Genomic DNA, 25,176 nt, shown 5'->3' on the forward strand with positions numbered 1-25,176 from the left:
AGACATGTACTGACAGTCTTCAGCAGGTTATCACCTGCCATTGGAGGGGGTGGTGGGCTGGCTGGGGTGCAACAGATATCACGGCTTTCAAACACCAGAGTGGGTGATGGGCAGCCTGGGTATAGAGCCTGGGGCCCGGTGATGTCCTTGGGCAACAGTGAGCAGGTGCAGGCCATGTTCCTCAGAGACCCTCTGTAAAGGAGGGCATGCCCTGGGCCCTAGGTCCCTGCCAGTGGGGATCCCAGCCCAAGAGGGAAGTAGGGACCTGGGGCATGGAGGCAATGTTGGGGCTCATGTCACTACCTATGCTCAGGCACCTGCTGGCCTGACCCAGCCCTCTGGAAGCTGCTGGGTGTCTGCGCCTCAGCCAGGGCAGAGTGTCCCTAAATACTATCTGGAGACCCTGTTCCCAGACTCACAGGAGGGTCACACAGTGCAGCCGCTCCTGGGCTCGGGATAGTAAGCTGTATTAGTCCTCCCTCGTTTAAACAGACTCAGCCACTCACCCGGCGCCTGCTGAGGGTCCTTGAGCTCTGGGGAGGTGGTGGTAGGAACTAAGACCAGACAAGAAAGTGGTAAGCAGCTCCCAGCTACCGTGGTGTGATGGCTAATTTGCATACCGCAAGCCTCACACCACATACTGCAAACCTTTTTTGTCAATCTAAAGGCTGTGTGAAGGTCAGCAACTCTGATCAAAGGCGCTAAAAAGATGGCTCAGTAGTTAAGCACACTGGTTGCTCTTACAGAGGACCCAGGTTGCTTTCCCGGCACCCTCGTGGCAGCTAGTGCCCATCTATAATTCTAGTCCTAGGGGATCTGATGCTCTCTTCTGGCTTCTGTGGGCAACAGGCACGCACATGGTGCACAGACATACATGCAGGCAAAACTCATATACATAAAATATTTTTTAAAAAATCCATGATCAAGCCAGGTGTGGTGACACACAACTTTAATCCCAGCACTGCAGGGTGGGGTGGGGGGAATCAGAGGCAGGCTGATTTCTGTGAGTTTGAGGCCAGCCTGGTCTGTAGAGTGAGTTCCAGGACAGTCAGGGATACATAGAGAAACTCTGTCTCAAAAAACAAACAAACAAACAAAAAATCTATGATCAAAGTTTTCCATTACCCCAGAATCCCTTCATACCCATGAGCATCTACAGTTCTGGCCCTGCCCCTACCGTCTGGCTTCCTCAGGGTTGGCTCACTATAAGCATGTCATAAATGGAAGCATTGAACACATTTTCTTCTGTGACTGGCTGCTTCCAATTGTTCTCGAGGTTTGTGGGAGCAGTGTTTCACATCTCACGGTTGAGTCACATTCTGTGATGTGGCTGGGTTGTGTTTCTTTTTTCCATTCAACTGCCTCTGCATGGAGGCCATTCCATGTGAGGGTATGCAAATGTCGCTAAGAGCAGCACTGCAGGCTGGCCTGGAGGAGACGGTTTCCATCTCTGCTGCACACACACACACACACACACACACACACACACACACACACACACCTGGGCTGCAGGCTGAGCCTATGTTTAACTTTGTAAAGACTTTTCCAAAGCTGCTGCCTTATTCCACCAGGGATATTTTTAATCTTTATTAATTATGGGGGTGGGGGATGTTTGTCACAGCATACATGTGGAGATCAGAGGACAGTCTTGGAGAATTGTTCTTTCCTACCATGTGGACCCAGGGGGTGGAACCCAGGTTGCCAGGTTTGGTAGCAAGTGCCTTTACTATCCAAACCATGGTGCTGGCCCCCTGGGCTATTGTTTCTAAGCAGCTTAACTCTGCCTTCTCACTCTGGAGCTCCCAGATACTGAAGTAAAGCTGAGTTTTGAAGTAGAGTTAGAATGCCTGCCCCATCAGTCAAATCTGCAGGAGCCTCAAGTAAGGCCAGCATGTCCCCGACCTGGAGACAGCTGCTCCCCCAGCCTTCCTTCCCCACTGCCCGCTGGAAGCCAGCCTAGTGGCTAACAGATGCGGGGGGAAGCCCGCCCTGTGACAGCTCTGAAGCACCTGGCACCTGCAGGCTCAGGGTGCCAGTTCATGTGCAGTGACTGTCGGTGTCTAGGTGTCTGTGAGGCATGGTCTCCTGCCAGCCCAGAGGGAGCCATAGGTGGTGCTATGTCTACACACCCTCCCCCTAAGGCCATGCACGACATTGTTGAAGCCACTTGTCCGAGGTCACAGAGCTGCAAAGCCAGAGCCCCTCAAACTTAGTGACTGCTGAGCGGCCCACCACCCTGGAACGGGCTCGGTGGGGGTGCTAATTCCGGCTGAGCCGTGTGACTGTCGGGGGCCAGCTGCTGAGCTTGAGTGAAGGTATTTTTAGAAAAGCCTTCCCCCCCTCTGGGCCCTTGGCTATTTATAGTCCCAGGCTTAGGGGAGTCAGTGCCCCAGGACCCACCTAAGCCTCCATAGTAGATCCCTCTGAGCCCCAACCCATGCCTCTTCCCCGGGACCCCAGGAGAGGGAGCCAGGACCCTTGCAGCTTGCAGCAACCTCCCGGAGGGCAAGGGCAAGACAGGGACCAAAGTGACATTCAGCATGGGCAGTCTCTGTCTCTGTCTCTTTTGTCTCTGTCTCTCTCTCAAGACAGGGTTTCTCTGTGTAGTCCTGACTGTCCTAGGACTTGCTCTGTAGACCAGGCTGGCCTTGAACTCAGAGATCCGACTGCCTCTGCCTCCTGAGTGTTGGGATTTCAGGCATGCACCCCCACAGCCCTGCTTCAACATAGGCGTTGTTAATTCATAATCTCTCTCACCTGGAATCAAAACTCATTAACCCTTGCATCATTCTGCTAGCCTCTCTCCTCCCTCCCTCCCTCCTCAGAAACCTGTGCTCCACACCCCACCTCCCATGACCCCTGTCCTCTCCTGGGCACCCCCACTCCATTCCTGCACCTGCTGTTTCTGTCTGCTCCACTGGACATGCATCGGCCCTTCTCGGGTATTCCTGCCTGCCCCAGCCGCTTCTCGGGAGGTCTTGGCCTGAACCACTAACTCTACATCCATCCCACTTCCATCAGCTTGTCCCCTCACCCCTGTGGCGCTGAGTGAGGTAGGCAAGGATACGGATCTGCCAGTAAAGGCTGTAGCTCTCTTCTGGAGGTCGTGTCCAGACTCAAGTCCCTGACTGCTTCACCCAACTGAAGGAGGGCAAGTATCTTTGTCCCCGTGTAAAACAGGGACACAGATTACAGTGACCTGCACAGCCAGGGAGGTAGGAGGGAGGGAGCCGCAGTGTGGCTGGGGCTGGCTGGGGCTGGCTGGGGCTGGCTGGGAACAACCTCTCTCCCCCAAGCTAGGGGGCGGGGGACAGGCCCCCAGAGGGTGTGTCAAGTCTCCCTGGTCTTGTGACAGGACTACAAGGAGCCTGACTGATGGTTCTATGAACCTGTCCAGGAGTCAGTCAGCACACTCCGGAAGCACACATGACCGCCCCCACCAGGGGGTGGGGCAGTCCTTCCAGCCGGAGGGCCTTCCTTTGTCCCTGTTTCCAGCCTAGACTGACTTGAGCTAGGGCAGGGCCTGGCAGTGCACCCAGGTGGGCGCCCAGGAGTGGCAGAGGCCGGTGCCGCTGAAGGCTGGTGTGGGTCTCTTGGAAACCTGAACCCTGTTCTGCTCCTGTGTCTCTGAAGTTGCTCTGACCGGGGTGGTTGGGGGTGCTTCATCTTACACTTGGTACTGGAGAGTCCAGAGCAGCATGCCACCTCCACAGCATGTCCTGGGCCGGGAGGGGTGACTATGTGGCCCGGTGGAGAGAGGCTGTCCTCAGCTAAGGTGACTTTCTGGGTGGCCCTCAGGAGACCAGCGCCCAGTCATGGACTTGAGATTTACCGCCGCACAGCAGGAGATCCCGCGGGCAGATCCTCCAGGTTAGCGGCAAGGACGCGTCTGTAGTTCTGCCGTTGCTAACAGTGTCTTGCCGGGTAAAAGACAGCCAGCCACCTTCGCAGTTCCTGCAATCCCAAACCCTAGTCCTGCCTGGCAAGCCAGGGGGCAGAGGTAGCGTCCAGGTCACACAGCACTGACCCACCTCGCGCCCCTGGATGTCGGGGCGTCTGCGCCCTAAGCGCGCGCCACCTACTACGACAGCGACAGGGGCGGGGAGCTGTGGCCGCAGGTCACCCAGGCGCGTCACCGCACGCGCAGGACCCGCCCCCGGCCCGCCCCCAGCTCTAGGCGGCCGCATTTAATGGTGCGAGAGCGCTGGCGGCGGCGGGCTCTCCTGTGGCCCAGCGCAGCGGACCGTCTAAGTAAGCCAGGATGTCGGGGACCCGAGCCTCCAACGACCGGCCCCCCGGCGCGGGCGGAGTCAAGCGGGGGCGGCTACAGCAGGAGGCGGCGGCGACAGGCTCCCGCGTGACCGTGGTGCTGGGCGCGCAGTGGGGGGACGAGGGCAAAGGCAAGGTGGTGGACCTGCTGGCCACGGACGCCGACATCGTCAGCCGCTGCCAGGTGCGGGCCAGGCGCCGAGTCCCTCCCCAACCCGCCCAGCGAGCCTCTCCCCTTCCCTGGGAACCAGACGAACCCTGTCCTCCTGTGCCCTGAGTGGGTCACTGCCTTTTGGATTCCTCCCCTCCAGGAGCACCTTCCCCTTCCCCTACTAAACCCTTCCTCCCCACACACACCCCCTCTCACACAAAGCTCTTGTGCCCCCACCCATCCAACCCCTCCCCAGGGCAATGGCAGGGGCCTGAGCTAAAAATATAAGTTGCTGAGTAGGGGACATGGGATCTTCAGGGGCAGGGCGTTCCAGGGCAGTGACGGTGGGCCCTCTGGTGGGGAGAGCCCCACTGGGGTGAGTCAAGGTCCCCTAAGACGCAGCAAGGGCTGTGAGCTGCTTTCTGGGCTAGGGGTGGCCCTGGTGAGTCAGCCAGGATAAGGCTATCGCCCAGCAGAAGGGCAGGGGCAGGGGCCTGAAGCAGAGTTCAAAGGGGTCCTGGCTGACGTGGGAAAAGGAGGAGCCACAGATTTCCGGGCAGGGTGACCTAGTGGCTGGTAGTGCTCAGAGAAGGCCCCAGACAGGCCAGCTGCAAACTGCTCTGAGCACCCACATTTGTTCTGACTCCGGACAGTGGGTGGGTACTCTCCTTTGGCTAGTAGCCTAGGTTCCTGGTGGTGCCACACTGCCTCTGCCACCACACTGCCTCTGGGCTGTCGTCTCTAGCCCCGAGGGCTCAGTTTGAGGGAACATACCCTGTCATGACCGGATTTGGAGTCACACTTCCAAAATGCTGCTGACCTAAACGGAGGTGGGACACCTGCTGGAGTTCTTCTACCTGGTCCTGTGGCTTTCTTGCTGAGTTCCTGAGGAACTCAGAGCAGGAGTTTCAGGCTTGTGGGCTCAGGAGGCAGAGCTTGGCTCTCTGGACCACACCTGCCCAGCGGGGGATGAGGATTTCTGGAAAGTTTTCCCCAAAATGGGGAGATAGCCCACTCTCTTGCCCTGGTCACCCCTCTCTCCTGAAGTCTCCAGGTCCTAAGGACAGGCCTTGGACCCCTGCTCCATGCATGCTTTGTCCAGCTGTGTGTATGCATACTTCCCGAGCTCTGTAGTCCCTCTCTCCAAAGTGTCCCAGCACCACAGCCGCCACCCTTCCCCGGGGCCATTTGCTCCTGAGTGCTTACAGCCTCTCCATAAAACGTGCTGGTTCTGGTCAGCACTGACCGAGAAGCCCCGTGGTGTGCCTTGATGGCCCCAGGCTCCGCTTCCAGCTGTGGACACAGTTCTGGAGGGGATGGTCCCTCCCCGCTCTATGCCCAGGCCAACATGCCAGGCCCAGATCCCCATTACCTGTGAGGACCTGCAGAGATGAGAGCCAGCTGGACCACACCATCCTCTCAGACAGGCCTTCTCTCCCTCCCGGCTGACTCCTCAGCAGATCCAGACAGACAGGTGCTCCCCGGAGAACATGGGAGCTGAGACATGTCTCCTTTCCAGTCTCTACACTGCAGGTCAGGAGCCTCTGACAAAGCTCCTTTACAGGTGGGGAAACTGAGGCTCAGAGTTGTGGGATGAAACTAACTATCCCTTTGGGTCCCTTGTAGCCTTTACCATAAGCTGCCATGATGGCACAGACTTGCCTGCCTGCCTTCCCCTGACTCCATGGAGAAGGCAGCTAAGCCAGATTCCCTCGGGCCCCACTCAGCCCCCTCTGGAAGGCACTTCAAGTCCCTTTTCCATGGATTCCCATCCCTGGTCATTGCAAGCACTTGGTGACCCTGGCTTCCTGCTCCTGTCCCTCCCCTTGGTCTGCCACTGGCCTCCCACATCTTCCCCGGTCTTATGTCCCCATGGCCAGCCCTCTGTGATCAGAGGCCGGCAGGGTGGGGGTCTAGGCAAATTGCCCCTGACTTTGGATGGGTGCATGAACCAAGTGAAGGTTCCAGGGGCCAGCACGAAGCCTTGGACCCACTGGCTAGGACAAGATCGCAAATCAGATTCCCCCCATAGCAAGTTGGCTACTTCAAAAGGTTACCGCCAGCTAGGCTACTGGTTCCTTGGGCTCCTAAAGAATGACCTGGCCTAGCACCTGGGCTCATCACTGCTCCAAGTGGCAGTTGTGACCCCAGGGATACCCTGATCTCTGGCAGGCACGGGTCTTGCCTCTGCAATCTGTTAACCCTCCATGCTGACAGGGCTAGCCTCCAGATCCGGCTTCCACGCCTTTCTGTGGCCGCAGACACTTGCGCAGCTCTCCACCTATGCTGGGTTCTGACTCTGCACAGCCCTGACAGCTGCCCTTACTTCCTGCTTTTCTGTCAATTAACTGGGGTCTATGGGGCAGAAGGCAATGCTGAGCCCCAGGAGCACCCTCCAGCTAGCACCTCTGGCCTTGGGTCCTGCCTGCTTCTTTTCTTTGCCGCTAGGTCCCTGCTCTGACATGGTTCATGCCCCAGCCCTGCTCTTGACCCTGAGAGCATCCTTCATCCACCCTGAATCTCTGAGGCTGCTTGGGGCTGCATTGTCCTCCTCCCTGGCTCCCCACTCCATCTGTCACCCCTCATCCTCTTCCAAGCAAGTCCTCCTGGTCTCCTGCTCAAGGGTATATTGCAGCTCCAGTCCATCAGTTGCCTCTTGTGCTGGGGGATTTGTTCTCTCTTCCTCCTCCTTGGAGTCCCGGGCACCTCTGCCCAGGCTTCCCCTTTCTGTGTCCTCCATGTTTCCTTCTCTGCTGCCTGACTGTCCAGCTGTGTCCAGCTGCTCCATCAGATGAGTCCAATGTATGTGTTACCTCGTGGGCATCTTGGCCACCATCTCCTGATGCATCCCACTGCTCGTCTAGACTCTTTCCTCCATCCTCATAAATACTCTTTCTCTGATACTTGTGGCACCCTGCCTGGCACTGCCAGGCTGCCATGCAGGCCTGTTGATATTTAAAACTCTCCTTCCATGTGGTTGGAGAGTCAGACCCCTCAGGGTGCTAGGGCACTGTCATCTGGTCATGCTCAGTGCTAGACAGCTTTGGGGGCTTGCTTGGTTTTCACCATGAACCCACATACCGTTCCCATGTCTGAGACTTCTGTCCAGCTGAGGTCACCCTTGTGGAAGGGCTGGCCTCAAGCAGTGCTAAACAGCCATGGCGGTGACCACAGGCCTTGAGTCCCACGGTTTTCTCCAGCAGAGTAGCACTCGTAGAGCCGAAGTTCTGCGCCAGGACCTGCCTTGCAATCTGCAGGTGCGCTGGCGCTTTCTCCAAGGGAAATGTGTGGCCTTGGATCCCAGGCTGCTCCAGGGGCCTCTGGCAGGTAAGGGAAGCCACTGCTTTGTGCTGGGAATGCCTGGTGTTGATCCCAGAAGCAGGCCTCTCCATGGCTCTACTTGCTGATGGCTTTGATGGCCAAACAATATCTCCAGGAGAGGATGCTCAGGGTCACACAGCTCCACATCACCCTGGGCAGGACCTTCACACTCTTGCCCAAACCTATTCCTCCCTACAAGGGAAGAAGTGAGCTGTAGGTCTGTGAGCGGATATGGAAAGGAAGTGAGGGCTTTGACATGCACCCCCCCCCCAATGGCCCTTAGAAGGTGGGCCATGAGGGAAGGGACATCAGCAGGTTAGAAATCTATGGAACCCTCTCCTCTGGCACAGGGCAGGTAGCAGGGCAGGAGGCATGGACATGAACACGACAATGACCACACTGTGGAGCTTGTAACATGTTAGTAACTAGGCTCAGTCCTGCAGGCACTTAGCACCTACTCCATACAAGGCCTGAAGGACAGCCAGAGTGGACAGAGGGGAGATGTTTGCTGGGACAGCTTGTGGTGTGGAGAAACCCCTGCAGATGCTGGAAGAGTTGGGGATGAGCTAAGGAAAACCGGAACCCAGCGCTGCAGAGGCCCTGGGAGCTAAACACCTGTTCCTTAGCCTGTCCCTTGGGTGCACAACACACTAGCACATGTCATTCACACAGAGCCCTCCTCTACTGTCCGTGAGGACAGGGGTCTCCTGACTATCTCAGCCATCTCATAGTACCCTACCTGGGGCCTGTAGATATTAGACCAGAGTAGGGAATGAGAAGGGCTGGGAAGGCAGGAGCCCAGAGCACCCCCTGGTGGAGGGCAAAGGCCACAGCTACCTGTCCAAGGACCTGCAAGGGAAGGAAGGTTCTGGCCTAGAGGACAGAAGTAGAAGAGAGGCTAAAGGGAACCTCAGAGATGTGCTCTAGGTGCTCTGCATTCACACACAGGTCTCCTGGATAGAGCAGTCCAGCTGGGCAGGAAGGTCCATTTCGGGTCTCTGCCCAGCCGGGCCGTGGGTCTGTCCTAGAAGGAGATGCTAGGACACAGCTCGTTGTATCCAATCTTGAGGTCCTCTGTTCAGCTTAGGTCTGTACGCTGACAGGGCCCTGGATAGTCAGGAGCTGTGTCCAGATGTCCACAAGATGGATAGCTGTAGGAAGAGCATTCTGGACATTGGGGTTGGAGCTCAGGGCTGTGGGGGCAGGTAGGCTCTCCAGCTACATGGTAGGCATGGGTAGGCAGAGGAAATGAGTGTTGGTTTCTGCAGTATGTGTCCACAACTACTGCATATGCAGCCCATTCAGAGGGTGCCCCTACAGGGCCTGCACCCAGAACCCTTCCCAGCCTCACACTGGAGATATTGGGTCACAACTACAGGGCAAAGCCGAGGTCCGGACCAAGTTGATCTGGAACAGAATCTGGTTTGGTCCTGGTCCCTCTTTGTTTGCCCAAGACAAAGATCTCTTGTCTTAAACTCTTGGACACCAGGGCCTGGGGGTTCTGGGTGATGAGCCAGGCTGTCAAAGGGTGCTGGGGGGATTTCAGTGTACACAGGGGCCTCAGAATTACGTTGTGGAGAAAATCCTGGGAGGAGCCTGGAGGCACCAAGTAGTGCTACTGTGCCCACCAGGCTCCTTGATGCCCCCGATGCTGGGCTTGCAGCCTGGTCTGAGCCCCTGTGGTACAGGTATCTCGAGGTATGTGCTTTGAGCTGTCCATGTCCCCTTAACTGGCCAGTGGTGAGAGGTGTCATGATGTACCGTGGGCGACCATGCCTCCAAGGACACTGTTCCACACTATTTACACAGTAAGTGGAGAGGAGCTGCCCTTGCTGATGGACCCTGAAGGCTGTACCCAGATGCTTGGCATCCACCTGCAAACAAGGGCAGCTGGTCATCTTCCACTGGACCTCCAGGAAAGGGGTCTGAACAAGAGCTTGACTCTGACATCTCAGGTCCTCCTTAGGGTTCAGCAACAGTGGTCATTCTAAGCAGATGCCTCCCACAGTAGGGCAGGGCTACAGCAGGTCTTTGGGTTATTCCCAGCATACATTGGCTAGTGCCCACTTGGGCACTGCTGGACTCTTCCCCGTACTGGGGGGTCAGTGAGATCCTGAGCTCTAAGATGCCCTCGAGCAGTCTGAGGCTGGCACACCTCTCCATCCCCCAGAACTGGAGCTGGGAGTGGCACAGGTAGTGTTTCCTCACTCGTGAAGATCTCCACAGGGTCCTCAAGAGCCTGCCCATGCAAGGGGGCTGCTGAGCCTCAGAAACAGAGCTGACCTCGCTTCTCCTCACCCCACCTCGCTCATGGGAGCCAAGTGTAATCTGTTATACCAGGCAGGTCTGAATGTCCCCCACATTTTCAGGGGTTGGTGACTCCCGTCATGCCCACATTTTATTGAATGTCTGGACCGGGTTAGTAAAGCCAAAGAAGGCATGGGAGGACTTGTCTCTGTCTCCACCAACTGTCCCTGGGCAGCCTGTCAGCCTGAGACCTCAATGGGAAGAGGGAGACTGTCACCCTGGGCTCCACAGGGTTGCTGGGAGCCCGGTGTCCCAGGATGGTACGTGTCTTAGCAATGGCCTGTGGCTGATGCCTGGGTGTTGCAGTGGACACTGGCGCCGAGGTCATCTGATATCTGTTGGCCCATGATGCTCACGCCTGTTCCTAGGCACCAGTGTTTACCCCAACACAGACAGACGGGTGCTTGCTGTCTGTGTTCTCCAGCCAGCTGACATGGCCCTGGGCACTCAAAGAGAGGGTGGGACAGAGCATCCCGACTAGGGTGTCGGTTCCCTGGACCTAGCCACGGTGGAAGGCAGGTTGGCCACCTTGCTGTCCCTGGAGGCCTGCCAGGCCAAGAAAAGCTCATCACTCTAGGCTCTGTTGCAAGCTTGTCTTCTCTTAGGACCTCAGTTTCCCCATCTCCTTTTGGAGACCACCTCAACTGCCTCGGGCAGGAAACAGCATTGTGGGTGTTCACATATTTTGGGAACCAAAAGGGGGTGGAGGCAATTCTGCATCTGCTGTGGCAAAGCGGAACATGGCTGGAGTCTCCAGACCCCAAGGCTTCCAGAGGTTCCTCGTGGGCCTGTCCCCGTTCTGATGGTCTGACCTCACAAGCTCAGGGGCAGGACACAGGCATCTTCTGTGCCCAGCTGATGGCAAGTTCAAAGCCGGAGCTGCAGGTATCTTCCTCAGTTCCCACCTCCTTCATGCCCCACCCACAAAGTCTCTGTTCTTCCCAGCAGCCCCTCTGGGCCCTTCCCCTTGCAGATTACCTTCTAACACTATATCTGTCACGATCCTGCTCTATCACCTGCTCACAGAGCCTGTAAGGCCAGGCTGCCACACACTTCTGGTTTCCTGAGGAGGTACCCTCACGTGTCTGGAGCCACTCAAAGATCAGGAGCTCCCTGCAAGTCACATTAAACTGAGGAGCCTCCCAGACGGTTCCTACCCTTTACATGGCAAACAGCTCCAGCAGAATTGTGTTTCGGAGATTTCGGAACAGACTGCACAGTGTACCTTCCTAACAGTTGGGTGCCCGGGGCCGGTGCCAGGAAATTGGCTTCTAGTTGACCCATCGATGTTATCTGATGTCATCCATGGTAATAAGCCTCACGGGAGGGCAAGCAAGGAACAGGAAGCTTAGGCATACGGGCCTGGGGCCTGCTCCTAAAACGTGTGGAAAATGAAGTCCTTGGAGGGAGAGCCCCTTACATAGGATCTCAGCAGCAGCATTCTTTGCCTCCTGCCTCAGCAGAGGACCTGGCAGACATGACTCTGTCCATCACGTTGTGAGTAACAGGGGGTCACAAAGGGAGGTGAACCTTCACTGAGGGAAAGATGTGTGGGAGCTGAAAACGCCTTCGCTCTATCAGCCAGCTAAACAAAGTGACATGCGCCTGACCTGTGTGTCGCCTGGGAGAGGGGGCAGGGAGCTGGTCTGGAGCTGTGCTTCAGGGTCCCTAGGCTGAAGTGAGCTCAGTAAGGGTTGACCTTTACTGACTATAGAGGCCAAACACAAGTGCTGAGCCCTGTTGCACAATTAGGGGGACCACAGTGCCGTCTGCAGGTGGAATTTGGTACTGCAGGCCATACGTCTACTGGCCTTTGAAAGCCTGACCACGGTTTGTCCAGAGCAGTTCTCAACCTGTGGGTCGCAACCCCTTTGGGGCTACATATCAGACATCCTGCATATCAGATATCTACATTATGATTCATAGCAGTAGCAAATTATAGTTATGAAGTAGCAATGAAATAATCGTATGGTTACCACAACATGAGGAACTGTATTAAAGGGTCACAGCATTAGGAAGGTTGAGAACCACTGTTCTAGAAGTACCACATGCAGGGTATCAGGGGCCTGGCTTAGAGGACATCAAATCATCTTGGGAACTGAGTCTGCCACTCACTATACCAATGCGTGCGCCCATTTGCAGGCATCATGTAGTGTGGCCCTTCTGCCTATTCATGGCTTCAGCCTTTCCCATTGCGCCTTGCCCCCACCCACCCACCAGCACATGCAGACTACAAGTTCCTGCTGGGCAGTGACCTGCTAAGCAGCCCCGCCCCCCACCCCATGTGAGTGACAGGCTGCCACAGTCAAAGGCAAGAAAGCTTTGGTGACCCACCACCACAGGCCTCTATTTTTTCTATGCCATCAGCAGCCTATGTCATGAGTCTCTGGGAACCTGAGGGCGCAGTGTCCAGGGTCTGGAGCTGTGTGCTTCTGGTCAGGTGGCTGACTAATGGAAGAAGGATGGTGGAACCCGAAGACCAGCCTTGATGCTGGGCTCTCTCCCCACCCTGAAAACCCTGTCCCGGCTGGCCTACCCTGTCAGCTTGAATTCCAAAAGGAAGGAGCCTCCCTGGAACAGGGTGACCTAGGAACCACCTTTTCCTTTCCTTTTCACCCAGGACAGGGCCCTGCTGAAGAGGGCAACAAGCTGGACTGTGGGGTCTGGGTCTGTGTTTTCCGTAGGAATTGGTCCTCAAGTCCTCATTACTTCCTTGTGGAGAGGGGAGAGTGCTCAGCAAGGTCCACCTGCCAAGGCTGCACTGAGTCCAGGGACCAGGCTGGGCCAGAGAATCCCCAGAATCAGACACTAATTCAACCCAAAGCCCTGACCACTGACCTGTACTGCCCAAGCCCTACCACTGGACAACCCTGGGGCCTCAAGCACCGTGTAGGGAGAGAGGTGGTCTGGAGTGAGGCTGGGGTGCTAGGCAGGCCCCTGTGGGATCGGCTTCAACACTCGGGTACCAGCCGCTCATCCGAGTCTCTGTTCCCAGGGCGGCAACAACGCCGGGCACACAGTGGTAGTGGACGGCAAGGAGTATGACTTCCATCTGCTCCCCAGCGGCATCATCAACACCAAGGCCGTGTCGTTCATCGGTGAGTGCCCCGCCAGCCTCAGCCTGACTTCCTGAACCAGGATCCCGGTGTGTATGGAGAGCGTGGGGAGTCTCATTATACAAACCCCAGGGCTGGACCTCGGCCTGCCTGCCCTGTGTGCTCACCTGGAGCTCCCTACCCAGAAATTGTCCTCAGAGCCTGTTCTCACCAGGAGTCAGAGGGTGTAGGAAGCACTGTGGAACACACAGAGCAGTGTGGTGTGTGTGTGTGTGTGTGTGTGTGTGTGTGTGTGTGTGTGTGTGTAAGTTCATGTATATGGGTGTATTTGCATGTGTGGAAGTGAGTGTGCAAAGTTGTGCCTTCAGAGCACATGAGCCTGGGAACAGCCTGGGCACATTTCCTGATGCTACCTGGCTGCTGCAGATGCCTGATGAGGTGTCCCTGCCCCTGGTCTCTCTAGGTGGTGCTGCAGAGGGCCCCCTTCAGTCTCCCCCACAGCCCCCTTTGTCCTCATTCTTGTAGCTCTGACTGACATGCTTGTGGCTTATCTGACTCCCACATCTCAGGAAGCAAAGGCAAGGTACGGCCTGTCCATGGCCAGCGGATAGCACGGGTCTGGCCCATTGTGTAGGAGCAGAGGAAGGAAATCTGCAAGGTAGGGCTGGGGTGGGTAGAGTCGGAGCTCAGACGTCTTAGAGCTCCTCCCCTCAAGTACACACGGTCCCTAGCCCTCCCAGTGCAGAGCCAGGAGAGGGGTGATGTGCGGAGCCCCAGCGACTGAGCTGGCCTGTCTACCTGTGTGCTGAGTGGAGAGGCCGGCCAGGGGTGCTGTCCATCCTTTGGGAAGGCCGCAGGAAACAACCTGCCAGCCTGGTTCTACCTCCTCCAGAAGCCTCCTTGGTGGGACAAGGCGACACCATGGAGAGGCACGTGACCCAGGACACGTGCTGCCTAGCCCAGAGGATGGTTGGGGACCAACAACTGGAGAGAGGCTGGCAGCTCTCTGGGAGCTCACTCAAGAGCAGAGATGCCATGGTCGTCACAAAGGGCGCCCGGAGCAGCCGCTCGGCAAGAGCACCAGCTTGTGTTGACCCTCAGCTTGCGACACTCCTTGTCTCTGCTGTGGGGTTATTTCAAGATACTGTGGCATTTGGGTGACCTTTTGTGTTCACCGTGGCTTGTGTAATCTCTGAGTCACTCTGATCTGGACTGGTGTCCCACCTCCCTCTGCCAAACCCATGCCATGGCCAACCTCATGAGGCTGGCATAGGATTCCTCCTTGGGAGCAATGGTGGTCTCTGCTTGCTTGGCTCTCTTCAGTCCAGACCCTGTACCGGCATGTCACGTGGCCTTCAGCAAGGCCACCTTCCCCTCCGAGCCTCTGTCTCTAGCTGTGTGGACTAACTCTGAAGATTCCATGTTTGTTTTTCTACGATAAAGCACAGCTCCCAGGGTGCTGGTAGGAGTCTCGGAAACTTTAGGGTCCACATTTCTCCATGCCACTGTTCCTATTTTCTTATTTTTATGTCATTTCAATAAATGGAACTGCTTTATTGAATTATAATTTGCACATTATAAAACTTATCCACTGTAGGGGCTGGAGAGGTGGCTCAACGGTTAAGAACACTAGCTGCTTTTCCAGAAGACCTAGGTTCAATTCCCAGCACCCACATGGCAGCTCACAACCATCTGTAACTTCAGTTCCAGGATACTTGACACCCTCTTTCAGCCTCCATGGGCACCAGACATGTTCATGGTACACAGACATGTTCATGCATATGCAGGCAAAATACCCACACATATAAAATAAAATACAATAACCATGTTTAATTGTCTGCTGTAAAGGTACAATTTTGAGGCTACTACAGTTGATTTCAGAATGTTTTGGGATATTAGAATGCTTTGGGTTCTCTCTGTCAGCTCACCCGCTATTAATGCTAATTATCGTCATTTAGGTGGTAGCTTAGATTTGTGGTGTTGTCTTTCTTTGCTTTGCTTTTTGAGACAGGGTTTCTGTAGCCCAAGTCAGTCTTGAACTTGCTCCAAAGCCAAGTTGAGTCTTGAATTCCTTATCCTCATGCTGAGCACTGGGTTGATTTGGAATTTTGAGACATGTGACCAAGACTGGTCCCAAACTCGTGATCCTCTTGCCTCAGCCTCCCAAGTGCACTTCATGCTTCTAATGGGCTTTAACCTGCCGTTCTGGTGGTCAACTGAACAGATGCAAAGTCACATCCCCTTAGGATAGAATGCGTTCTGGTGAGCTGGGCAGAGAAGGCTAGCTCTGGAGGTACACGTGGGGTGGGAACAGCAGGAGCAGGGGGCTGTAGCATCTAGGTTCCTTCCTCGGGGCTAGAGAGAGGACTTCTTGCTAGGCTGACTTGGAGCAGGAGTCTCCTGGGGTTGGCTGTTTTTTTAACGATCATCTTGGCATCAGGTCCTAGCACAGCATATCTCTGTTCTGGTCTGCCATGGTCACCAGGTCTCCACACGGAAGACATAGCCACTACCCTTGTCAGCTTTCTGTTGCTATGATAGTGCACTCCGACTAAAAGCAACCTGGGAAGGAAAGGGTTTGTTTGGCTTAATTTCCAGGTCACAGTTTATCATTGAAGGAAGTCAGGGCAGAAACTTAAGTAGGATCTGAAACAAAAACCATAGAGGAACTCTGTTCACTGGACTTCTCACTTTCTGGACCATTCATGCTCAGCTTTCTTCCCTCTTTCTGTCTTTCTCTTCTCTTCTCTTCTCTTCTCTTCTCTTCTCTTCTCTTCTCTTCTCTTCTCTTCTCTTCTCTTCTCTCTCTCTCTCTCTCTCTCTCTCTCTCTCTCTCTCTCTCTCTCTCCTTTCTTCCTTCTCCTCATCCTCTTCTTTTTTGAGACAGGGTCTTGCTATGTAGACCAGGCTAGCCTCGACCCATAGAGATCTGCCTGCCTCTTCCTCCAGACCACTGTGATTAATGGCATGCCCCACCACACCCAGCTTCAGCTAACTTTCCTATACAGCCCAGGCCCACTTGCCTAGGGGTGGCATCACCCACGGTGAGCTAGGTAGGCCCTCTTACGTCAATTAACAAGCAAGATAATGTCCCATAGACATGTTCGCAGGCCAATCTGATCGAGGGAGTTCTTCAACCGAGGTTTCTTTTTCTTGGGCGACTCTAGGTTGTCAAGTTGACAATAAAACCAACCAGGACCACCTCCACAGCTGCCCTTGCCTCACACCAGCTGGAGGCTGGGTGGACAGCCTCCTTAGACACTCCTTTGTTTGCCTGTGTTTGAGGGTTCTCCAGGCCCCCGGCTTGACAGCCCACTTTCCTTACACTAAGAAACATCCCAGCATCTGACATCCACAGGTATTCATCCACTCACCCTCCGGAAGTCTTGCTAGCCTTCAAGATTTGTGAGTTATAATAAGCTGCTGCCACCACCAGGGCAGGCCCAGTGCTCAGCCCCTTTGGGTGAACCCCCAGGATAGAGGCATATGGGGGCATCACTGACTGCAGAACTCCCCATTCCCCACACCCACCCTATGGAGCCCCGCCCCCGCCACTTCCCCCGGGTTCCAGAAGCTGCTCTTCTACTTTGTCTTCATGAGCATGGCACCTCAAGACCTCACCTAAGTGGGTCATAAGGCTCATGTCCTCAGTACCAGTGTCCCCAAGTGTAACTGCTGCTGTGTGTGATGGAGTGGCCTTTCTCACCCGTCACCTCGGTCTGGCACTTGAGCCTCTGGCCCCTGCCATCTGCCAGCACCATTGGAAACAAATGTTTGAGACCTGGGACGTGACTCTGCCCCTTGTGTTGCAGGCAATGGTGTGGTCATCCACTTGCCAGGCTTGTTTGAAGAGGCGGAGAAGAACGAGAAGAAAGGTAGGTCATCCGTGTCCTCGCCCCACCCACAGGCCCTCGGCCTGTGAGGTCCTAGCTGGCTGCTCACTGCATGCTAGCTCCGGGGAGCAGAGAACAGAGTCCCCACCAAGGAGCAGCAGCTGGGCAACCCGGAGGCTCCAAAGCTGCGGCTGTCGGCCACTGCTGTGGCATCTCCAGCCCCTGGAGTTTCAGTGGGCAGGCCGTACAGGAATGAGGCTGAAGCAGGAGCTCTAGCATGGGTGTGGTGTCTTTGGGGCTCAGAGTCCAGAAACCTCAGTAAGGAGCCCGTGGCAGGCCAGGGCTGTGGATGCTGTGCAATGCACGTGGTCCTTTGGAACCTGGGCGCACACTCAAGCCAGCGGTGCTGGGGAGGAAGGAAGGCCCTTGTCACCTAGGCCTGTACACACCTGCGGTCTCTGCCATGTCCCCACAGGTCTGAAGGACTGGGAGAAACGACTCATCATCTCTGACCGGGCCCACCTTGGTAAGGTTCCCATGAGGCTCTGGGGGTGGCCCCTCCTTGCTCCCTCCATCCAGAAGCCTTGCCCCTTGGTACAGAGCTCGGGAGACCCTGGAGGGCCTGCCTGGGCCCGTATGCTGCTGAGTTCACTCTTTTTAATGAGCCTCGAGGTAGGATCTAGGCCAAAGCCAGGGTCACACTTGGTTACCCCTCCTTTGTGGGGACTGGGACTCTGGAAAGCCCAGTATCTGCTCCCAGCCGGGGACCTGCTGACCCCTTCTGAGACCGTTCAGAAAATGAGGTCCCTCACCAGCTTCTGTGCTCTGCTCCTCTCCCGCCCGTGTGCTGGCTGCTGGCGACAGTGTTTGACTTCCACCAGGCAGTGGATGGGCTGCAGGAGGTACAGCGTCAAGCGCAAGAGGGGAAGAAGTGAGTTCCTCCTGCCGCCGCCGCCCCCGCCCCCGCCCCCGCCGCCCCCGCGTTCCTCCTGCTCCTGGGACTTCAGTTCCCCATGCCCCGCCGCCCCCGCGTTCCTCCTGCTCCTGGGGACTTCAGTTCCCCATGCCCCCGCCGCCCCCGCGTTCCTCCTGCTCCTGGGGACTTCAGTTCCACATGCCCCCCCGCCGCCCCCGCGTTCCTCCTGCTCCTGGGGACTTCAGTTCCACATGCCCCCCGCCGCCCCCGCGTTCCTCCTGCTCCTGGGAACTTCAGTTCCACATGCTGGCGCCCCGGTGCAGGTCCTGTCTGAGCAGGAGAGGGGGCCGCCAGCAGCCAACTTAGGGTCCCTTGAAAATAACACCTGCAAGAACAGCAGGGTAGTCCGGCCTTGCGCTCACACGCTGACTAGGTCGGCTGCCATTGCTGTCTCCCGCCACAGCTGCGCCACCCTGACCGCGGGCACATCCCTCAGGGAAACATGAAAAGCGTTGGCATGGCCTGACCGCCCCTGCTTGGCCGACAACCACCACCCCGGCACCCAATTCCTGCTCTTTCCTGTGTGATGTTCGCACTTTTGTCCATTCAGAAACGTTTGTTAAAACTCCAGATACGCCAGGGAGGCATGTGGGAGGCAGTCAACGGCCACACACACACGCTGCACAGATGCACATGCATGCTCGCATACGTGTCAAGGCACATTTGCTTCTACAGTTGTCCACAGGAGCACTCGTGTGCATCTGCACGTGCACGTGACGCATGGGTGCGCGTGTGCCTGCACGTGTGCGTGTACACGTTCACACTCACACACGTGTACTTGCACTTGCGCTGGTCCATTCACGCAGTGCACATGCAGTCACATGTAGGCACGCTCACGTGAACACACAGAACAAGACACAGGCGGCAGCAGAACGTGACTTGGGGTCACCTGTGCAGACCTTAGGGATCGGTGGGTGGCACCAACACCCCCGCCACACACACAGTGTTCTTGCTGCCGGGCAGGAGGGCAGCCGGAGCACAACTGCAAATGCTTAGAGGTGGGCGGGGGAAGCCAGCGCGCTCTCCTCGCCTGCCCTGCACCGTGGTGCTGTGTACTTAACCTGTCCAGGTGTCTTCCCGGCAGCTGAGTCCCCAGACCCCACTGCTGCTGTTCGGCGGTCCCCTTCTCCCCTTCTGGCCTTGATTCATGAGGGGGACCCTGTCTGCCGGAAGCCGGGGTGGGCGGGGTCAGCAGACCTCCTCAGCAGCACCCACTCCACGTCTTTCAGCATTGGCACCACCAAGAAGGGAATTGGACCAACTTACTCTTCCAAAGCCGCCCGGACAGGCCTCCGCATCTGCGACCTCCTGTCGGATTTTGATGAGTTTTCCACCAGGTAGGTCGGCCCACCGTCTCACGGCCCAGGGGGAAGACACGGAGAGGTGGTGGGGGGCATGATGGGAGACAGAGCCCCCGGGTCCAGTGTGGGCCCTCGGAGGGTCACAGTGAGGGTTGCCTGCACAGATTCAAGAACCTGGCCCGCCAGCACCAGTCCATGTTCCCCACCCTGGACATAGATGTGGAAGGTCAACTCAAAAGGCTCAAGGTAAACTGGCCAACACTGGACCAGGCACTGGGGGAGGACGTGGGGGTGGGGCAGACCTCCCCCGTGTGGCGAGGGGGCTGCCACCGCCCAGCGCAGAAGCCCCAGGCGGGCACTACTGCCAGCTGTCAGTTTCCGTGGGCTGTGTGAACCCTGCCCCTCTGCAGCCTCATGTGGTTGCATGGTCCTCTCAGGGCTTTGCTGAGCGGATCAGACCCATGGTTCGAGACGGTGTCTACTTCATGTATGAGGCACTCCATGGCCCCCCCAAGAAGATCCTGGTGGAAGGTGCCAACGCAGCCCTTCTTGACATTGATTTCGGTGAGTTCTCCACCAGGCAGCTCCATCCTGGGGGAGATGTGGCCTTTTGTATCTGCCGGGGACTATGAAAACTCATGGAACAGCTTAGTGACACAGGCCACCTTCCAAGGCCACAACGCTGTCCGTATCTACCACAATGAGTCCACTGTCCTGTTTGCCTAACTTCAGCCAGATAAGGGAGCACCAAAGGCTGAACTGAGGTGAGGCTGAGAGGCCAGAAGTGGGACAAGAGAGCCTGGCAAGGCCATGCACCTCATGTCCCCAGCCCCAAGGCATACCAATCTTCTGCCCTCTTTGTTGGGGGAGGCCAGGCCACCTCGGTACCGGCTCCTCTGTGAGCCATACAGCACCCTGTGTAGGCCACTGTCCCAGGATAGGCCCTTACTGGTGGCTCTGGTGATTCCCAAAGAGGGAATCCAACTGCCCTTTGCTGAGAAGGCACCTTGGTCCCTGGGATCTGCAAAGGGTGATGGGTAACCACTGACTATTCTGTCCTGCAGGAACCTACCCCTTTGTGACTTCCTCCAACTGCACCGTGGGCGGCGTGTGCACAGGCCTGGGCATCCCGCCTCAGAACATAGGTGACGTGTATGGTGTGGTAAAGGCCTACACCACCCGTGTGGGCATTGGGGCCTTCCCCACGGAGCAGATCAATGTGAGTTCCAGCACAGAGGTTGGGTGGGATATTTGGGGTTGCATGGTGTCAGGTGGAACTGCAGACATGCTGAGGGGACCCTACTGAACAATTCTCCATGTCCTAGTGGGATCTCTTTACAGCACAGGCTCAGAGGTGAGGGTGTTAGAGGCTTTGAAGGACAGTCTGTTCCAACACCATCAGCAACACAGTTGACAAAAGGGGTGTGTGTGTGCGTGCGTGCGTGCGTGCGTGCGTGTGTCTGAAACTCCGTTTCCATCGGTGTGTGAGGCCCACAGACAAGGGGGAATCCTTCAGCACTAACTCTCTAGCTCTCCAGCCTTGGAGCATTTCTGGGAGCCGCTGAGGCCTCAGAATCTTCCAGGCTTTCCTTCCCTGACACCTGATTTGGGTGAGTCACAGCTCCTGTCCCAGGAAAGGCAGGTGTTTGAGAGAGCCTGAGGTGGGGCTATTTTCAGTGTGGGGATAAATCCTGCTCTCCACCCTGAGTTGCAGGACAAGGCCCCACCCACCCTCACCTGCCCACACTAAGACAAGAGGAAGGGAGGTGAGCTGCCTGTGCCCCACAAACAGGCTGGGCTTCTGGGGTGTTCTGGGAAAAGTGCTGCCTCCTCAGAGCCAAACTGGGGAGCAAAGCCCTGTGTCTGCCTCAGCTGGAAGGAAGATGGAGAGGAGAGGAAGCCAGGGCACACACCACGCCTGTCCTGGCCAGTGCCCAACATGGCGGGCACAGACAGTCCTTTATTTCCACATAGGAAATTGGAGATCTGCTACAGAACCGTGGCCATGAGTGGGGGGTGACCACAGGCAGGAAGAGACGCTGCGGATGGCTGGACCTAATGATCCTAAGATACGCTCACATGGTCAACGGCTTCACTGCGTAAGCAGCCCTCTGTACACTAGCATCAAGGTGTCATCAAAGCCACATCACATAGGGATCTTCCCTGATCCCAATGCCCACAGGGCAAGTGGGACTCATCTCAGGGGCCAGGGCAACAACATATGTATGGAGTCTTTCCATCCAACCAAGCCCCACCCCCAAGCAAGGCCAACCAGGGAGTAACATAGAGGCCAGACATAAAGCCAGAAGAGGGACACTCTTCCATACTGACCAATCCCAAATCACTGTGATGGTCATGTGAGGGTTAGTGTGGAGCTGGCCGGGTGCTCAGCATGGTGTGGGACCAAGTGCAAGGTGAGGGTGATCCTGAGCGGAGGACCAGGGCCTGAGCAGAGCAGGCTTCAGAGAAGGGCGTGTTTGGGAGGATGTGGAGGTGATGGGTGTCCTGGCATTCATTCCCTATCATGCACGCCCAAACATGGCTACAGGCTTTGCCTGCAGGGCTCGGGGACATCCTACAAAGTACAGTGGTAGTTTATAAGCCAGAAGGACTTGTCATTTCTAGAAGATCCATCCCACAGGAGGAACCCCGAGGAGCCGAGAGGAGGGACAAGCCTGGGTTGGAGAAGCAGACAGGCAGGCAGGGCTCTGGATGCCTCTAGCAGAGCAGGGAGACAGACCAGCCCCACAGCTCCCACGTGCCGCTAGGAGCTGACTTAACAGTCCTGTGAATACAGAACCCCAATGAGAAAGGCTCCCTATGAAGGATCCTCCCACAGCCAGGAGGCAGAGGTGGGGGTCAAGGTTGGGTAAGGACCTAAAGCAAGGTATCCCTCCAGCAGCAGCAGGGGCTTCCCAGCGCCCCACCCCCAATCGCCCCCCACCTTTGTGAGCCTGCAAGAGAAAGCCCCCAAGGATGCTCTTACAATTTTCTCCAGGAGTGTCAGGGAGCACAGGGTGGACCACAGGGAGCACAGGGTGGACCACAGGGGGCCTCTGCAGGTCTGATTGCTCAGGACCTTTTCCTGGGAAGGAAAGAGGTGTTGTAGGGTGTTGGCTTCCCTGCCCCTTCTCCAGCTCTGAAAGGGGGCCAAGCCTTCCCCACCAGCACTGGGAAGTCTATGCTGGCTTTGGAAAGACTTAACCAGGGCCTTCCTGGGTGGAAACAGAGCTGACAGGTAGCTAGAAGTTAACTGTGTGGCTGGTGAGGTGTCTGAGGCCTTGTGAAGTAGATGCAGGGTAGCAAGGGTCTGCAACCCACATCCTGCCTGAGCAGGATGAGATTATCTGTGAAGCCTGTGTGGAAAGGAGAAAGAAAAAAAAAAGGGGGGGGGGTGGGGGAGACTTCAGCACAAGGCAGTTTTGAGGAAGGCCAAGGAAGGCCACAGCCATACTGCACCTGTCCCAGCTCTGGAGCGGTCGGTGTTCAAGCAGATCCATCCTGGAAAAGTGGGTACCATGCCCATAGCACTAGGCCCCACATGCCCCATGCTACGGGGAACACATGGCAGGACCCCCAGGCAGAGGTGGCACCCACTGGCAAGAGAGAAAGCCCTGATTTCAGGAATGCTCCAGCTGAGGGGGATGAACGGCAGATTCAGGACTCAGGCCCAGAGGCAGGTAGGTGTTCCTGCTCTCCAGCCTGTTCAGTGACTGCATTTTTTGGGGGAAATCACCTGATCTTTACTGTGTCCAGTGCAAACAACAGGAGGAAGGGGCAGGAGAAAACCAGAAGCAATGACGGTACGCTATTTCTCCATTCTCTATCTTGTTTTGGGTACAGGCTGGCCTTGACCAAGCTGGACATCTTGGATGTTCTGAGTGAGATTAAAGTTGGCATCTCCTACAAGCTCAATGGGAAGAGGATACCTTATTTCCCTGGTATGTGAGTTGAGCCTGAGTTTTTCCTGGCCATTGGGGACACTTCTTGCGCATTAGAAAAGACAGCCACTAATTTTGAGGTGACTAGGGGAGGGGCTTAGACTCTAAGCTGAGGACCACTGCTTGTCTCCAAAGACTGGCAGCTGCCTGGCTTTAGTCCCTCAGTTTTTTGGTTAGGCCTGGCCCATCTCTGGGAAACTCCATGCCTTCTGGTGGCTTGGAAATGTCTTGGGACAGGGCTGAAAGGCAGCTGAGAGCCCACCCTGACACTCGCCCTAGCTTCCTGGGGCCCCTCACCAGCCTCAGAAAGGCCCACCTCCAGGGAGATGGACAGCCCGGGAAGTCAGGAGTCATGAGCTGCTCTGAAAACACGGATCTCTATAAAAACGTAACGCATTTCAGATGAGAGACCCTGTGGGTGGATCTCTTTTCTTTTGTCATTTCCTGGTGCTGGGGCTGGAACTCCGGGCCTCACCTATGCTAACAGGAGCTTGGCCCCTGAGCTGGATCCTCATCCCAAGGATCCAGCTTGACTTCTGCACCCATGTGTCCTGTCCCTCGTTAAACACGCTTTTCTTAAACACTTTTTCTGGCTTTTAGTTTCTTGTGCATCTGGAATATGCCTCTCAGCCTCAGATCAGAGGCACATCTTATCAGCTGAGACTCCCTCCTCTGCAGCACATTACAGTCAAACTCCTCTTGCCTGTCACCTCCCAGGAAGCCCTAGACTCAGTCGTACCCCTTAGCTGGGGGAGCCTTGTGCATACTTGAAGCCAGGTCCTCTGACCTTACTGACCCCTGACCTTTGAAAGGGTGACCCTTCAAGTTGATAGAGTCCTGCTGGTGGCTCTGGGCTCTGTGGTAATATACCCAGGTAAGACACTGTCTGGCTCTGAGGCTTGAGAACCCTTATAGGAGGCTGCCTATCCAGAATATTCCATTAGCAAGGAATGATGCATCTACCATGAGCCATGGTGCCCCAGCACAGAGCTGGGGGGTCCCAGGCAAGAAGAGATTCATATATCTTTTTTTTTTTTTTTTTTTTTTTTTTTTTTAAGAGTGAAGCAGGTTAGCATGACTGGCTAACATGTTACTTTTTTTTTTTTTTAAGATTTTATTTATTTATTATGTATACAGCATGTATAACTGCAGGCCAGAAGAGGGCACCAGATCTCGTTACAGATGGCTGTGAGCCAACATGTGGTTGCTGGGAATTGAACTCAGGACCTCTGGAAGAGCAGTCGGTGCTCTTAACCCCTGAGCCATCTCTCTAGCCCGAGATTCATATATCTTTAAGGATACCTTGACTTCGGGATTCTAGAGTCTCTTATAATTAACAGTTGTGCCCTAGAGTTCCTCCACTGACATTCTGTGGACACTGGCAGGTCGGCTAGCCAGTGTCTGGGAACGGGCCATGCTTCCTGGCTGGAAGGGGCACAGCCAATGTTTGAGACCCACTACAACCCCTGCTCACTGCCCAACGCCGAAAAGCCAGCAGGGCAGCTTCCTGCCTGCCGAGTCACTAGGTCAGAAGACAACCATCCCCAGAAGCAGGACAGCCTCTGGGACCCTTCTGACGACACTCTCTCCCACCCCAGCTAACCAGGAGATACTGCAGAAGGTGGAGGTAGAGTATGAAACACTGCCTGGGTGGAAAGCAGACACCACCGGTGCCAGGAAGTGGGACGACCTTCCCCCACAGGCCCAGAGCTATGTGCGGTTCGTGGAGAATCACTTGGGTGTGCCAGGTGGGTACCATTGGATGCCCCAAGTGGCCTGTATCCCAACACAAGGCCTGGTGAGAAATAAGAACCCCCAGGTAGTAACCACATGAATGGAGGAGACAAGAAGAGGTGGCGGTGGGAACAGGTGCCATCTGGGGAGGGCCACTTGCACAGCTCCAGCCAGGCTGGGGCCCGGTGACCCTGCCTAGGATATAGTTCCGGGTGCAAAGAAGCAGGCAGGATGGACCTGCCCTACGACTGTGGTTACTCTGTCACCCAGAGAAGGCTCAGGGCTGC

General features: G+C 56.1%; 1 protein-coding gene across 2 annotated transcripts; it reads left to right on the plus strand.

Annotated features, from left to right (window-relative positions):
• Positions 1-4,179: 4,179 nt before the first annotated feature.
• Adss1 (adenylosuccinate synthase 1) lies at positions 4,180-25,004 on the plus strand. 2 transcript variants are annotated; one of them, XM_028883702.2, is made up of 12 exons: positions 4,180-4,453; positions 13,044-13,146; positions 16,917-16,979; positions 17,413-17,463; positions 17,802-17,868; positions 19,143-19,250; positions 19,379-19,460; positions 19,652-19,778; positions 20,279-20,433; positions 21,189-21,313; positions 23,058-23,155; positions 24,754-25,004. In XM_028883702.2, the coding sequence occupies exons 1-12, from the start codon at positions 4,262-4,264 to the stop codon at positions 24,987-24,989; spliced, it is 1,407 nt and encodes a 468-aa protein (XP_028739535.1). In that variant the 5' UTR covers positions 4,180-4,261; the 3' UTR covers positions 24,990-25,004. The 2 variants fall into 2 exon arrangements, with proteins under 2 accessions (XP_028739535.1, XP_037066797.1); XM_037210902.1 differs by lacking the exons at positions 4,180-4,453; positions 13,044-13,146; positions 16,917-16,979 and adding an exon at positions 17,061-17,255.
• The last annotated feature ends 172 nt before the right edge of the window (positions 25,005-25,176 follow it).

Source organism: Peromyscus leucopus, chromosome 14 (assembly GCF_004664715.2).
Source record: "Peromyscus leucopus breed LL Stock chromosome 14, UCI_PerLeu_2.1, whole genome shotgun sequence".
Taxonomy (NCBI): domain Eukaryota; kingdom Metazoa; phylum Chordata; class Mammalia; order Rodentia; family Cricetidae; genus Peromyscus; species Peromyscus leucopus.